This window comes from Motacilla alba, chromosome 8 (assembly GCF_015832195.1).
Source record: "Motacilla alba alba isolate MOTALB_02 chromosome 8, Motacilla_alba_V1.0_pri, whole genome shotgun sequence".
NCBI lineage: Eukaryota > Metazoa > Chordata > Aves > Passeriformes > Motacillidae > Motacilla > Motacilla alba.
The window spans coordinates 17,003,742-17,020,564 of NC_052023.1; the positions used below are offsets into that span (position 1 = coordinate 17,003,742).

At 38.6% G+C, this 16,823-nt stretch overlaps 1 protein-coding gene across 4 annotated transcripts in view; it reads right to left on the reverse strand.

Annotated features, from left to right (window-relative positions):
• The window catches only part of ABCA4 (ATP binding cassette subfamily A member 4), a 69,058-nt gene that overhangs the window by 37,541 nt on the left and 14,694 nt on the right, over window positions 1-16,823 (reverse strand). For all 4 annotated transcript variants that reach the window (XM_038143783.1, XM_038143785.1, XM_038143781.1 and 1 more), the window contains exons 8-15: window positions 12,618-12,815; window positions 9,992-10,081; window positions 9,368-9,608; window positions 7,818-7,957; window positions 6,594-6,710; window positions 5,641-5,838; window positions 2,288-2,493; window positions 1,345-1,521 (exon numbers count right to left, since the gene is read on the reverse strand). In XM_038143783.1, the coding sequence (XP_037999711.1) occupies window positions 1,345-1,521; window positions 2,288-2,493; window positions 5,641-5,838; window positions 6,594-6,710; window positions 7,818-7,957; window positions 9,368-9,608; window positions 9,992-10,081; window positions 12,618-12,815 (1,367 nt within the window). The remainder of the gene's footprint in view (window positions 1-1,344; window positions 1,522-2,287; window positions 2,494-5,640; window positions 5,839-6,593; window positions 6,711-7,817; window positions 7,958-9,367; window positions 9,609-9,991; window positions 10,082-12,617; window positions 12,816-16,823) is intronic.

Here is a 16,823-nt window from a genome sequence, read left to right on the forward strand (position 1 = left end):
CATGCAATGTGGGCTGAGCCAGAGCAGTTTTCTATTAAGCACACTATGGTTACAGGAGTCATTAAGCAAGGTCCTGTGCAGGACACAGTTTGTCAGCTGCACTGTTTATCCCTTCATTTTGCTGAGTCTGGGCACACGTTAACATAAACAATGTCTCCCTGGCATTGATGGCCTTGCTGTGCTGGGGGAGTTATCTTGTGAAGAAGATGAGGAAATACATCTCCCTCTCCCTAGTTAGGATCGATGTGGATGGTTTTATTATTCAGGCTCCCAGGGTACTTGTTCATCCTTATGTGAGCTGTTTAATACTACTAATTAACACTGCTATGTATTATGGGGTTTGGGGAATCCAGTGTTGATTGTTTAAAGGCCAAACGCTCAGAGTTGCTAAAGGCAAGGAGCAAAAAGTCTTCAGCTTCTTAAGTCTGGGCCCTATAGAACTATGTTTGTGCCATATGCTATCAAAGCTACATCAGTTTCAAAACAAAGGGAAAATCTTCACTTTTTCACCAAAAAATTCCTGAAAAGCAATCTGGTCTGAAAAAAGAAACCCATGATTTTGTCTTATGGCCTGGGGCACCCCGAGTTTTGTCTGTTGATTGATACATGTAACCAGCACTAGGCCATGCACAGCACAGCCTACAAGAGTGCATTTGCCTCCCTTGGGCAGGATCTCTGCAGAGGCCATCACTGAGTTTGGATACCAGCCCTGAACTGCATGTGGCTACTGCAGGCTTCAGAGAACTTTTGCACAGATGGGGTTTCTGCCTCTGCAGTATTCTCAGTGGAGAAGAAACAGACAGCAGGCTTGCCATGGTGATGTTTTGTCAGACCAACATATAATGAGTGATGGGAATGACAGGTCAATCTCTGTGTCTGCAATTTGCTTTTATCAGAAGTAGTAGCATTTGCCTGCACAAATCACACTGACAGAACTATGAAAAGATTTCTCTAATGCCTTTTTTTTTTTTTTTCATGAAAAGTGTACCAGGACAACTGCAGTATCACAGACTGCAGCAGCGGAGCAGGCACGCCGTGAACAGGGAAGAAAATTGGAAGAAAACTGCTGCTTTTAAGGGACTAGTGTATTGAGTTCATTTTAGGCCTGGACACTGGATGAAACAAAAGCCAGGGATTAGAGGTAGAATCATAGCAAAGGTAGCTTGTGGAGTCTGGGTTATGACAGAATAATGAAAAAACAAATTAATTCATTTGTGTCTCAATTACTCTTGCATTTATGCCTTAGGGCATTCATAACTTAGGGTTAATTCTGGTGCTTGAGAATCTTAAACCGTCCAGCAATCCAAGTATTCAATAGAATTAAGACAAACTGCTTTTACTCACACATCATCCACAAAACATGGATATGGCATTTGCTGCAGATAAATTCCCAATGGCACTTCAGTGCTGGTCTGGGTCTTTATAATTCCATGCTCAATCATGTCCTGGAGATATGCAAAGCCTCCCCAGATATAACGTAAATCATCAACAGGATCAGCTCTTGGACCAGGATCCCAGTACCTCAAAAGAAAATTCACATGGAAACCATTTGGGTAAGCAGTGACTTTAGGGAAGGGTTGTGGGGCAAATTAATTAATTAATTAATTAATCATAGCAACTGAAATTGTAGGGACACTGCCTGGAGCTGCCTTTTCTAGACTTTGGTCTATCAGACCATATTGCTTAAGAAAGTGGAAAGTACTTTTTTTCCCCTTTCATTTTCTCTGCACTGACTTGGAATAGCAATTTTGACCTAAAATGTACATAAATTAGTCCTGTAGCAGAATAACTGTTCCAGGATAGAAATAACTGTATTTGGAATTGCAACTACCAGAGATCATTATATTCTTCTGTAGACAATCCTGAGAAATGATATCCCTTTAAGTGAGTCTATTTGGTAGGAACTTGAGGAGGAACAGCAGAGAAGCTCTGCTGTCCAGGTAGAGGAGAGCTGAGTCACAATCCATGCAGGACTTCCTTGTCTGTCTTTCCCAATGGTAGGGCCATCTATAAACTGAAGCAGGTTACTGAACAGATTCTGAGCAGAGTCATCCCTTTGCCTTGTATTCCTGCACCTACCCACTGCTTGGTACGCTGCTTGTCACAAGAGTGATACCATTTATCTCCAGTTAGTACCTGGTAACTGGAAATGGATTCTGCGCTGCACTGCACAGTAACTATTAACAAATGCAGCTGGATTTTACATATGTATCCAACACAGGTTCTAACACCCTTTTTCCCTCATATTTATGTTATGGCAGGCAAGAACTCACTTTCAGGTAAATACCTGTCTTTGATTTTGTTTGTTTTCTCCACTGCATCTATGTCCATTCGGATCTTGTATGTCACATGTGGTGGGAGACTGCTGGCTGTAGGTTCTAAGTCTGAAAAAACCACAGCAGCCCATAATTTGTTTTCCTCCAGCAGATAAAGGGCTTGACGAGTCAGCTGAGTTTCATCAAGATAACCTTCAAATTTATCCAAGGTCAAACACTACAAATAATTACAAAGATAAAACTTGCATGGGATTAAAATACTAAGAGGTATACGTTAAAGCAAACACCAGTGGTTGAAAACAGAAAAGGAAAATAGGTTCAACTGAAACTGTTGTTATTTTCAGCTTTATGATGAAACTATTAAAAGTTGACTCCCTCCTCCCTTCTTCAGCCCAGGAAGTGCCTGAGTGAATTCTAGACAGCTAAAGGATGACTGATCTGTAAGAAAAGAACATTGGCTGTGGACTTCAGATGAAAAGCACTTTGTCAAGTGAAGCACTAGGAAAAGTCAGAGCATACATTTAAATTTAAATGTCTCTTAGGTATTTCAACATTTATTCCTATGTAACACTAGACAAGTAACTGATTTATCTAACTGGTCATATTATGTCCTTGCTGAATTCTGACATGTGATTTACCTGCTGACTTAAGTTAATATGTCATTTTTATTGGCTATCTCAATAGAAAAAGTATTCTTTCTTAGTCTCTGTCAGTACTACAAACTGTATTCTTATCAATGCATATTCAAGACAAAAATTCATCTAAACTTAAGTTCTTTATGTTCCTCCATTTAGGTCCTACTTGGCAGGCATTATAAAACAAAGATTGTGAATGCTATAAACTTTAGCTTTAGTTGTCTGTAAAATTACAGATTTATGCTCACATATTAAGCTTCTGCCCCTCAGAACTGGCAAAATATTAACAGAGCGTAGAAGTATTTAAACCCTGATTGACTGGAAAGATACTTACTGAGTTCTTTTGCTTCATAAAATTCCAACAGGCTAACTTGTTTGATCTTATCTCCTCGATCACTTCTTGCAAGCCAATAATTAAAAATTAGTCTACATCAAAGGGCTCATACTGGTACTTGTTATTTAATCTTAAAGACTCCTTTACTTAACCTTTCCCTGTAAGAAATCATGCTATGTTTCCCTTAAACTTGTACTATCACAGCTGAATGGGATCTATATGGAAAAATATTTTTTAAGCACAATAGAACAGTGCTTAAATTGATAACACTATTTTGTGGCTTTATTCTTCCTAGTGTTTGTAGGTGTTCATTTTCCCTTTTGCTTCAGAAATATGTAGAATTTCATATCAGAAAGCAAAATAAGGCAGAAAACTGTGCATGTCAGAAGAGAAATAAAATCAGACTGATGGCTCATGTTGCATTAATTTTTTTGGGAGACATTTATCCCACATGGTATTAACTGAATTTAGGAATTCAGTTTAGTTCTTGCAAAAGTGGCAGTGTGTGCAAAGGAAACCCCTCCTGTGGAACTGTATCTTTGCAGGGTCTGGAGGATTATTTGTTGTTTCTTTATCAGAAGGAATTATTTTCAAGATACTTATTTCAGCTGCAGAAGAACTCAGACAGTTCTCCAGGGGAATCTGTGAGAATGATACTGGCAAAGTACTGACAGCAACTGAACTCGTCTAGATTTTCACTGCAGAACAGACACCCCTGGAGTGGGCTGAGGAGCAGCATAGGCTCTTATCCAGGGGTCCAGTAAAGAAAGTTGCAAGTGTTCAAAACACAAATGCTTATAGATCTTCTCCATGAGTAGAGTGAAATCAAATCTTGTATAAGAACACAGGGCAAGATCGGAGTGTTGCAATAATTCACACAGTTTGAAAGTGAGAAGACATTTTATATAGTAATCTATGAGCCAAAGATAGAATTTGTTTCTCTTAACATGAATTGCATTCAAAACAAAGGCTGTATGCTCTACCTAGGCTTTTCTTTTCCCCCAGTGAATTTGAACTCAATTTGTGTCTTCACAAATGTCACTATATATCAAAATTAATTTATCAACTACTTGGGGAAATTTATTTCAAATCTACTCCCAGTAATTATTTAACAATTTCAAACAGTCCAATGAAAATGGGAAAACAAAAACCAAAATCAAAATAATAACAGGTTTGAAAGATAAAACCAGAGAATAATAAACATAAAGAAGTGACTGTGTAGGTTGCTGTTCTGCGGCCTAAGGTAATCAAAGGGAAGAACAGGAAATTCTTGGGGTGGTGAGGAGGAGCAGCCACTGCATAATTTGTGAGATTCTCAGCTGCATCACAGTTTGCAGCAGAGACCTGGAGTTGCCAAAGACAGGTGCTGGCAACACACCTGTCCTTATTGCATCCTATGGTGGTAAGGAGCAGGCTATTCCCCAGAGGGAGCTATTTGTTGCCATTGTGTCTGGCACAGTGGGAAAACATTCTCAAGTGCTAACAACTCCGTGTAAACAGCAGACTTTAAAGAATAAGCTCATTACAAAGAACATTGGGACACAAAGATCTATTATCAGGTACAGTAACTGTTCTGATATTACTGATGTTACAGCACTGACCTGCTGCACACAAATATTTCGCTCAGTTTGACAAGAAATAATTCTGCTAACGTGATACAAAAAGATCATTAAATGAATCAGCAGAGCTTTGTGCAAAGCCTTTATTGTTCCTTCTTGTACTAGCTGTAGGAAGGCAGATAAACTTTCGGTTCCTGCCTTCTTGTAGGGGACAAATGGTCTTTTAGACCGAACTGGATTGAAATTAGGAGTAAGGCTTAGTCTTGTTGCCTATAACTGTGCTAATATTTTACCTCAGAAGGTACCACTGAAAACAGCTTGCTAGAGAAGAGAGGTACAGATTGCAGGAAAGAAACAGACATCTTGTCAGAAGTAACCACAGAACAAGTGGAAACTTCCTCATTGGTTTCAATGGAATTTTGATCAGGTACTTAAAAACCTGCAAGGGGACTTACCAAAGAACTGTTAGTTTCTCTGCTCCTGACCTTACTGAAATTAGTGGCCTGTTGGTTATTAATACTTACAAAAAATCAATTCTTTGAGGTTTTGCATTCACTTTCTGCCTCTCAGCATTGAAATGTGTTCAGACATTCAACCAGCATTTTGAGTAAACCATTTGAAGACCATCAAATTGAACTTTTTCAATAATAAGTATTCATGCACTTGTGCCACTGAATTATTCTAAACACATGGTTTTAAGAATGAGATTCAGCTTAAAACAAACAAAGATTTCATGATTTTAACTTTTTTGTCGGTTACTACAGACCCCAGTACTGCCTAACTGGTTTTAAGATATCCTCTACAACTATTCCCTGAAGGAGCAGGGTTAAATTTACCTCCAAATACTGACTGAGCAAACGCAGAACTTGGTCTACAGCGCTGAAGATGTTCCGCCAGTCAAAGTCCACCATTCCCTTCTCCCGGCTCCCCGAAGATCCATTGTGCAGAAAGTTGATTATGTGTTCTGCGGTGAAGCCTTCTGCACCCATCTGGCTGTTCAGAAAGTCCCTCACTGTAGGGTGCTTCAGAGAGTCCTGAAGAAAAATATGACAGCTTTGCCACAATGATTGTCTTTCCATGCCCTGTTTAGCTAGAAAGGTTTCCATTTCCATACACATAAATAAGGACAAAAGGCTATGCTAAAGAATCAATATTACAAATGGGTTATTGCCTAACTGGATGTCTGATCTGAATAATGGATGAAAACAAATTTTTCCTTGACTATTTATTACATTCTTTCCTTATAAGCAAGAGGATAAATGTTATAAATGCCTAATACAATACAGAAAAATGAGAAAACCAAATGTTTTTTTTCTAGTATGGGCTGCTTTCTAAACTTTAACTACAGGTAGTAATTCCAGCTGATCAAAGTCAAATCTAAATGATGCAGAGGTAAGCAATTTCCCAAAATAAATTTCTGTCTGGCCCAGAAAAATATGGTCTTACTGTCTTCTTTGCCTATACAGAATTAAAGAAAATCAAATTGTCTGTTCTTGAAAGACATTTTGGGGAGTCAGGGAAGCAGCAATTGCTGCCTTTATTAAGAAGTCATTAGCCAGATTCTTGACTGCCTGGATCTGAGGTTTTGCCACAGGGATGCTGTAATGCATCTATGACTCGCCTTCAACCAAGCCCAGCAGCCAACAGCCTTAAAGGCCACAGCTTCTTGCCACAAAGGCTGTGCTTCTGGCCAAACCTTTCAAATTAATTGTCTTCTCCATTAATAAAAATAAAAGATGGTGAAAGGCTGCTCTTACTGAGGATCTTTGATAAGTTATAACATACATACACGGATCATATTCATTTGCAGGCTGTTTTGAAAGAAGTACCACAGCTGAGGTCCTACTTCCTCCCAAGCTTTGGTCAACAATTGGAGGCGTTCAAGCTCCTCAAAAGTGAAGTTTGCCTGATGAAAAAAAAAACCCAGAAAAGAATGTTAGAAATCTAAGGAGATAGACAGAATTTATGATCTATCCATGATCTGGTGACAGGGCAACCTCTAAATGTCTACAGCTTAGACAGCTGTAGTTTTTACCTTCAAAACTTATCCAACGTGTTCAAATAGCAGAAATTTTAATAACCATTAAAAAAAGAATCTGAAAATCCAGCCAGAATCAAAGTCATTTAGGATAAAATTCTGTGGTATATGTAATGGAAAAAACAATTGCACATTAAGCCTAGTTAATTTGAATTCCTTTAAATACTCCGATTTTCAGTAGAATTATTTAGAATTTTCCCCTTGACTATCTCTCTCCATTAAGAACTAAAAAGGAAGACGATGATGTGAGTAGATGAATGAATGGAAGGTACCTGGAAAAGACAGATACTCCCATAGCTACACCATCAAGACCCGAAATGCTGAGCTGCTGTAAATCTGATGTTTTTCTGTGTGAAATCTGAGCAGCAGTTCTGTGCCTTGTACAGATCTCTAGAGTAGTGACTTGCTGGTTATGAGGTGGCCAAAACCTGGGTCATATGCAACCTTGATTTAACTGCTCTGATTAATTTCACCCAGATTCAAGCATTTTGCTGAAGACTCCAGGTTCCATCCTATTTTAATGAAGCAAAAATTCTTTATGCATTCAAAAGATAAAATAATAAACCATGATGTTGCTATTGGTTTGCAATATCTCAGTGTTAGTTCTCAATAAGCTTATCTAAGTCTCACAGTTGCTCCATTTAAATATTTACTGGCACAGAGCTGCTCATGTTCCTACCTCTGTAAAATAAATATTACTATGCTTACTAGTGTAAATGTGGAATCATGCCAACAAAAAGTTGCTTGGGTGAGCTGGAAAAACCATGAAGCATGGACCAAGATGGGATGAATCGGTGAAGACCTGTCTCCTGTATTTTAAACAGAGTACCTGTCCTTCCTCTGAGGACCATCAGAACAAATGGAATTTTGAGAAGAAATCTGATTAGGCCGACTGTCTCTGGCGACTGTTTTTCAAAAGATGTTTCTTGGGATACAATTTTTTAGAAATATACATTTTTGTATTTCAGAACTTACATTTTTTACAATTTCCCGTACAGAAGGTGAATCAGGAGCAAAGAGAATTTTTCCCATCAGCAGGGGCTTCACAGCACGCCAGGCTATTTTGGTTAAAGGGTTTGATTCCAAGTTCTGGATCAATGCATTACAAAAGGGTGCTAAAGACAGAAAGAAAGACAGTCTTTATGTAACCCTACTCAAATCCTATCACACATAACATCCTGCAGAGCTTTTTAGTGGCAGTACAGACAGCTTGAATCTGAATTAATTAAAACACATTCTACAATGCAGAAGTACAATGACTGAACGGACAGAAAGACTATTAAGTAGATATTGGAGTTGTAAAATATGCTATGGAAATTGGAAAAGTAAACATAATTTGAAATTTGTTGTTATTTACATGGCATTTCAAATGGAAGGAAATGTGACAGCTCAGAACTCACTGAGCAGTTTGAGCTTTATTTGCTTTACTCCTAATTACTTAGCCCCTTTGTATTGTAGCTGATACTAATACAAAGCTGATCCTGTGGGCTTAGATGTTGAACTCTGGAACAGTTCAGAACTGGATCCTACAATAATTTAAAATTAAACATTTTAATGTAAATATTTTTATCTTATCCCTGCACTATGAAGTAATTAGTTTGCTCAGACAGCATACAATTAATTTGTTTCCTGGTTGAAGAGATGGAGTACTGGGCCTCTTTGGAAGTCTCAGACAAAAGTAGATCCAAGTATTGACACAAACAGCAAAAGGTAGGAGTCTCTGTATGCAAACTGCCTATCTGTACTTTATCACCATGCAATCATATCTATCACAGCAGAAGGGGCACAGAACTACCAGCTATAACATGAGTGGTAGTACAGAAAAAACTGCTGGTGAGCTCAGTGTAGAAAAAAAACTAACTAGCAAACAGAAGGGGACATAATAAAAAGACAAAATAACAAATGGTAAAAAATTGGTTCTTTGCATTATATCTATTACAATAGGAAGAAATAAATAGTGAGTAATAAAAGCAACAAAAATTGGTAAATTGAAATATTTTCCATATAAAATGTAATCATGCTGTAGAACATTACTGCTACAAAACAGATGTACTTTTATGCAGGAAGATAACAGCCACCATGTATCAAATTGACTATTATTGGAAAGGAGAGATTGTTAAATTCCTGTGGCCCAGGCCATCAAACAAGTTAGGAGAAAAAATAAAATTTAGAAAAATACTTTGGAGAAAAGTAATTCCAGAATGCCATACTGTTTTTTTCTGAACCTTCTTCAGGGACATCTTGCTCTTCCTGATATCAGTAGCATTTAATAGAAGATAAAACAGAGGAACAGGCTTAATTATGATCATGCCTCTGACTATGCCTCCATATTAAAAACAAATGGGCATTTCTGTCAGTTGTCAAGTCCTGGGCTTCTCTGCTTCCAGCTATGAAGTATGGAGTAAAATATTTCACCTGGCTCTAATTTCCTAAATCAACTGCTTATTTATAAAAGCAATATTCTATGCTAGTACTTGAACATAAGGTGCACCTGTTGAGAGTTTCTTAATGGTGGGAAAACTTACTGGTTGTATTATCATAAAGATAATCAGATTTCTTCCTTGTTGAGTCAATCCCCAGGAAAGCTTTGTAGTTGTTATCTTCATACCAGTTGAAGGAAAGCACTCTGGATCCACCTCCTTCTGGGTAGCCACAGAAAAGATCTGACAGGGAACTCACCAAGTGGCCTAAGGATTCTGGCCTTCCATCTTGTACAAATGGTTGCAGAACCCTCAAAAGGTCCTGAACACTTGACTTCCTGGCCAGCTGCAGTAAGACAAGACTTGGTTAAATGCAGCCCCCAAAGCAAGTAAATATCTGGTGAGGTCGCAGTTGTGCCCAGATGGTAAAGTGTGAATGCAGCCAGAAACTCATCCATTCCTCTACTCTGCCCTGGCCATAGGCACCATTTTCAGTTCTTGTTCTTTCATATCTTTTCTGAAGAAAAGAATACACTTCAGAATTTCCAATGCTTATGTCTACATTTATTTTGTAATGAGAGAAGAATGAATTTTTAAGGAATCAGCTCTTCCCCAACAAGTCTATTTTCTTTCTGGTAAAGCGGGTAACTGGAACATAAAAACAACAAAGGAAAAAAAGGACTATGAGCTATGCAGAAAAGTGATGCAATCTATTATTAGACCACTTACCTTTTGCACTGCTTGGGAGACATTAGACAGCACCCTCCCCCAAGCCTTCAGGTCAGCACCTGGTGAGTTTCTGTCCAACACAGTGGGAAGCTGTGAAGACATGAAAAATAGGGACAACCTTCTACATGACAACAGTTAAAACAATGAGAAGAAAATCCAAATGGCATCTCTGTAGCTCAAATTCTTTGAGTTATTTGGAACAATATCTTATAAGCCTGTCTTATGGGTCCACAAATCCAGTACCCATGTGCAAGACACACAGAAGCCTGTGTGAATGTTCTTTCTAATACAAGGCTGAAACAAACAGAGGCCACTTAAATATATCTTGGGATTTGTTCTGTTCATCTAAGCCCACCATGACAAAACATGCAAAAATGGAGGAGGTATGCAGTAACTGGGACATTTGAGAAGCTGCTTCTCACAGAGGCTAATTCTTCCAGTGAGATATACAGACTCTTGGTAACTTCCAAATTTAGCTAAGGTTTGATACAGAAGCCCGCATTTGCCATGGAGGTAAATAATTTGTAGAACTTTATACTTTGGAAACTTCCTGATTTTGGACAGTCTGGTCCGCACTGTTTGTCAAACCCAAGAGAAACCATTACTTTCCCAGGCTTCTGCAGACTGACCAAACTGTCTTTTCAGTAGAAGTTAACATTTTATTTATCAATGACTTAAAAGAAACAGGTGACACCATGGTATGCTGTCACATACCACTTTGTTTGCATCACTGCATGCATCCTTCTTTGTCAGCTGTCTAAAGAATCACATATGCACTTGGACCCAACACTCTTGAGGCTTTCTCAGGAATTTCTTCTGTTATGACAATAAAATACAAAGCTGGACTTGTAGATAGCTAGGCTGTGATATTTGTTAGACAAGCCCCTAAAAAGCCTTCCCCAAAAACGCCTACACACCCTGCTGATTGCCTGCCATTCCCTTCAGTCAGTAGGTGGTTAGGAAAGCAGAAGACAGCTGCACTGTGTAGGTACCTGGCAGGGAATCACAAAGGCGAGAGTTTTTATGGAAAGCTCATGTTAGAGTGTTCTGATCTGTCACTTGACATTCAGGCAGGAAGAATACATGCAGGGCTTCAAAATACAGTTTTCCTTGTCCCCTAAGGGGAGCCAGTCTGTGCAAAGATTACACAGGGTTCTTGGAGCACCTGCCTTAACTTGGTCCTTTTGAAACTCTGAGGAACAAGAATTGTAAACCTGTAAAAAAAGCTGGGCAGTACATTTTGAATATTCACTTGAAGACCTCAAATACTGAAAATCTATTTTAGAAATACTGTAGTGTTAATTCTCTGCTACTTCCAGCAAGCATAAGATATATGAAAACATAAGACAATATATTTTTAGGAATGGAAAACAGGGTCTCTCAGAAGCTGACCATAAATCTTTATCAGGGTTGGAAAAATCACATGGGCACAATGACTGACTGTCAATGCTACAATAATCAAACAGTGTTTTGCTGGTATGTCAATTGCAGCTCCTGGCATCCTCTGTTCCCAGTTCTGGGAAAATCAGAGCTGAACAAAATCCATGTTAAATTAATCACAGTGCTACATTGCTGTGGCAGAAGAGCCTGACCAATACTTCCTATGCAACTTGAGGAGGTTTTCATATATCCTGCCTTCTCCTATAAAGCCAACTGACAATGTGATGGTTTCATGACATTACATTACAAGTTGAAAAACAGCAAATTAAATTCAGCGTTGAAAAATGCAAAGCATGATCATAGGGAAAACAAATATGAAAGATATATACACAGTGATGGACATTTAAGTTTGCTATCATGAGGAAAGAGACCTTGGAGCCTTTATTAATAGTTCTCTGAAAGCATCACCTCAATGTGATGTTCAGCGCACTGTTCAGGGTTAATACAAATGAAATACTAGAAGAATATGCCATATTATAATTATCTGATATAATTTTTATTTTATTCTATATTTTAAAGTAATAATATTAATCTATGTTTATACATATGTATAGAGTGGCATAATATCTCATACAAAACCAAGTCTGCAGAAGTGGTTAATTCATAGCAAGGTTACAGTAGAAACAGGAACACAAAGAAGGGCAAAGAAAATGAACAGAAGGAAAAGTTTCTATAGAAAGAGTGATGAAAGCACAACTTCCTAGCTTGGCTGGTTTGGGTTTTTTAAAAATGGCTCACATGGCTACACCAACTCAAGATGCATCATGACTTTGCAGAATAAAATTCTGTCATGCTGGGAAGAACAAAGACAGAATGGGCTGCATTTGGTATTTTCAGAATCCTCATGATTCCCTGTAGGTTTTCCACACACTGTGTTGCTACACAGACTGGAAAGACCAGATAATATTTCAACACAAACTTTGATTTAAAAACTACATTTGAATCTCTTAGTTCTTCTGTATTGTGAATTTCATCTGTTTCGTTCCAAAATATACTCAGAACTATCTGGTGTCCTGCCGGTGGTAGATTAACAATCACACATCCATAACCTTACATTTGCAGAAGTAAATAAAGTAAAACCACTTGGAAAATTGATTACAAAAAAAAATAATTCTTGAAGAGCAATGTTCTATAAGGGAAAAAAAAAAAGACAATATAAGGCAGGGTTAATTGTGTTGATACTTACCAGCCGAAACAGCTTAAAGAAATCAACGTTTGCATACAGGGCATCTTCTACTCTTTGCAGACTGTCCTGGGACAGGGCACACATGGCCTTGTGTACAGAAGGGAGACCTCTTCGGCTGCTGAAGATAATAAAGCGGTCCAGGAGCACCTCACTGCAAGCAATGTCCTTCAGAGTCAAGCTAGGGACACCATAGGCAAACTGCAAACAAAACCAATGTTTTACTTACTATTATGAAACTTGCATACTGCTCAGGAACAATTAAAAATTTATCAAAAGTGGACGGTTTGATATCAGCCCCTGCTAATATTTTAATGAATGGCAGAGATGTGGTCAGGTGAAGCATCAACCCTTGAATCACCTTCACTTGATGTTATGCTAGATCACCTTGCCTTCAGACACAATTTTGTCTTCTCATTAGCAAGTTTTCCTTTCATTGCAAAAGTCCCCGTGAGTCATCTTCCCTTTCTCACTGTCATCTAAGCACACCTGAAGCCATGCCACCCATCCTTGTGGTTAAGGAGGAATAGCTGCAGCTTGCTTGAAATAATTTTCTCAGGACCAAATGATGGTACTACATCACTCTACCTTTTATGTTCAGGCTAGTTATATTTTTGCTGTTACTTTTTCTAAGGAAAAGAAAAGCCAATACCTCTCATTCTCAACCTTGATTTACCTCAGGATTCTATTTCAGTTATGACTATTCCACTACAGTGCTTCCCACAGTCATTATTCACTGTCACTCTGCATAGGCACATAGCCAGGATTTACAAAGCCATTTTACATTAAATCACACCCATTTACTGATTACCACTTCTAACATAAACATGGAACAGAAAAAGCCCAAATTTTTTATCTTTAGTGATCATTAAATGGGAACGCATTAGTTTAGAGTTAAACCAAGGTAAATGCAGAATAACTCTATAGAAATGAGTAGATTTACATGGGGTTTACATTGCTGTTATGGAATTTTTGTAGTCTATGAATAAATTCTACTTACTTTACAATATACAGAGTACATGGAAATATAACAAAAAGTAGTCCTGGAAATTGTTTATAGGCTAATGTTCCCATCCTCTGTCCGTCTCCTTTCACAGTGCAAATTCAAGGAAAATACTGCTCAGAACACTGTGATGACTGTAAATGCATACTGTGTTTGAGATGAACACAGACTTTCAGACAAGCAAGAACTATGCACTGAGACAATATCATTAGACTAAATTAATTTAATAAAAAATTATTAAATTTGTTATTTGAAATTGTCAAAATCTACCCAGGAAGAAATCTACCCTGGAATGCTCAGCGTTCCAGTCTTTAAGACATATGGATTGAAAAAACATACCACACCTATACCACGTTAGACATAGATGCATATTTATTTCTTATCTAAGCAAATTAGGAAATTCATCATTATCAAAATTTTATATGTACAAATCTCCTATAGTTAGCAGCTACCACTTGTTTGGTGGTGCCTGTAAAGAGAATATTTAAAAACACAGAGGAATGAGAAAAAAATGAGTTTAGTTGCTCTGGAGAGTGGATTCAAAGTAGACTGAGGAGTTTTTCATTAAGTGCTTCATCTGTCAGAAGCTATCAACCACAGTGCAAGTTGGCTCTGGAAAGTCACCATCCAGAATATGAAAGGCAGAGGCAGAGAAGTCTAGAATAACATTGTATTTTATCTGCCATGACTGCCCTGAGCTTCAGCTTATGGAGCAGCAGTTGACAAAAAAAAGAAAGGCCTCTGAATTACACACAAATTGTATTTTGGAATTATGATGCAAAAAAGGGATGTGAATTTCTAGAATTATCTGAGAGGCACTATCATCACTACAGCTGTACTGCTATAAAGGCATTGTTAACACAAGTTTGACAGTGTGGAGAAAGGCAGAACGCAAAAGAAGGAATTCAACTGACAGATCCAGCCTGTCTTGCAAAAAACCTCCAAAACCACACACCCCTGCTCTCCCTCAAATTGGAACATTTGAATTGGAATTAAGTTAGTTTACGTCAGTGAAATAATTTGCATATTTGCTGGGTCACTTATGTCCTGGGGATGTGTGTGGTAGGAACAGCATTTTTTAACCATGCACGCCTCATTTGGCGTGGTCCTCATCAGGCAGTGTCAACTGCAATGAAACTGGGCTGCACAGGGAGGCAGGCTGGGAACCTTGATTTGACTTGTGAAATGAGGATCATTACAAAGAATAAACACAGAAAAAAAAAGAGTTGTTATTTACAAACTGTAACTGCATTTCAGTAAGGTTCATGAACAGATGGGATTAGAAAAACATCAAACCTCCACCCTTCCAATTTTTCCGGTAGGCTGTGCTGCTGCCAGTCTTTCCTGAACTTCTTATTGTTGTGTTTTAACATCAGTTTCTTATCTTTATCTTAGAATGACTCAAAAATGCAGCCCCTCAGACGGAAACTTCAATACTTTTTTTTTTTTAATCAATGTGTCACTGTTTAGCCAAAGCTGGCAAGATGAAGACCAAATTATTTTTTCAGCTAGTTGGCTGTTTGATCAGGTTTAGCTTTCAGCTCTGTGTGTCATTTCCTGACTCCCAGGCGGCTCAGACCTAGATCTCCAGCCAGCTGTTGGCAACAGTCAGGCTTTTGTAAACAAGTTGCTTTCAGGTTGATCAGCTCTGTGCCATCAGCAGCAGAGGGAAGGGGTGTACAGAAATAAGCAGGCTAACAGAGGGCAGAGCAGCATGAAGAACTGGAGGTGAGCTATCACAGTTGAGGATTAAGACAACCATGGATCTAGGGTCTAGTCATGGCTCTGAAACTTCCACCTTAACCATGCATAAGGCTGGCCCAAGCAACTTGCTTATCAAGAAGGGCTATTGGAATGAAGCAAATTATCTCCAAGAGAAAATACAGTGTTCAATTCCTACTGAAAATAATTCTCTTACTGCGTCTTTAAAATTATGAGATTGGTTTTTCGGCATCATTTTCACCTGAAAGAAGTATTCACAGCACTTTCTTTCCTCATAGCTGTAAATCAGCTCTGGGAAGATGATCTTGTATCCCTGTAATTACTGCTAAGAAGGAAACTGCATAGAGGGCAGCAAAAGTGGTATTTAACACCAGATCTCCTCCAGCTTCCTCTAACCAATGCTCAATTTCTTCAATTTCCAGCAAAAGGAGAACTACAGCACACAAAACACAGCAGAAAGACACCATATTCCAGCAGGTTTCAAGAATTATTTTTTTGATGATGGTGTTGAAAACTTCAGTCCTGCATACACTGGCAAGCAGAATTTTTAGCAGTAGATGAATGAATGCCACTGGGGAGCTAATAGAGTCTAACACAGCAGCACTCAATTCTCCTGACACAGCAGACCTCTGGTGCAGAAGAGGTATGGGATTAACAGGGAAAGGGAAACCCAGCAGGATATCTGTATGTATTGTCCTTGTCACAGGCAGCAAGGAAGCAAATTTTCAACATCTCAGCTGACATGGAAGTGTTAAAATGCATAGGATGTATCAATTTACACTGGCTTTGGTATGATTTTGTGGTATTCCTTCAACATAAAGTGAGGACAGGGGAGGGCTTCCCCAGGTACCAATCAAGAATACAGCAAATAAGTAATCTGGCTACTGGTCGCACCAGCTGGAACCTGTGATGCACAAAAGGAACTGCATGAAATATCATGAATGCCCTCCCTCTTTCTGCCCACACAGTTTCAGAATTCGCATTTTATGTGGCAGTGAAAGAGAGGAATTGTGTCTTTCAGCCTCAATTATTCACTTGCTTCCACCCACACTAATGCAGTGTAGAAATCGTTCCAGAATTCCAATTCAGCAACACTCATTCATTAATATAGCATTCCTCAGAGAGCTCCCAGCCATCATGCAGAAGCATATACAGCACGTACATGTAGAAGCAAAGCCTGGACTTGGTCAAACATGGTTCCCTGCTTGGCTGCTTCAGGAGGGATTTGACCTGCGCTTTTCACTCTGAATTTTCTGTGCAGATCTATTTTTCAATCAGAATCTAAGAAAGTGGGTCTGCTTCTCCACTTTCACCTATTCCTGTGAGACAATACCAAAAAGCTACCATGCTGACATTAGGACAGACAATTTAAATTATAAACTAAGAACCTCCAATAGTTCTTCTCTCATCAGGACTATTATCTCAAAAGGATGCACAGCTTCCTTATGTTCTTGAGTGAAGTCTTCAGTCATGGGGATGGATGC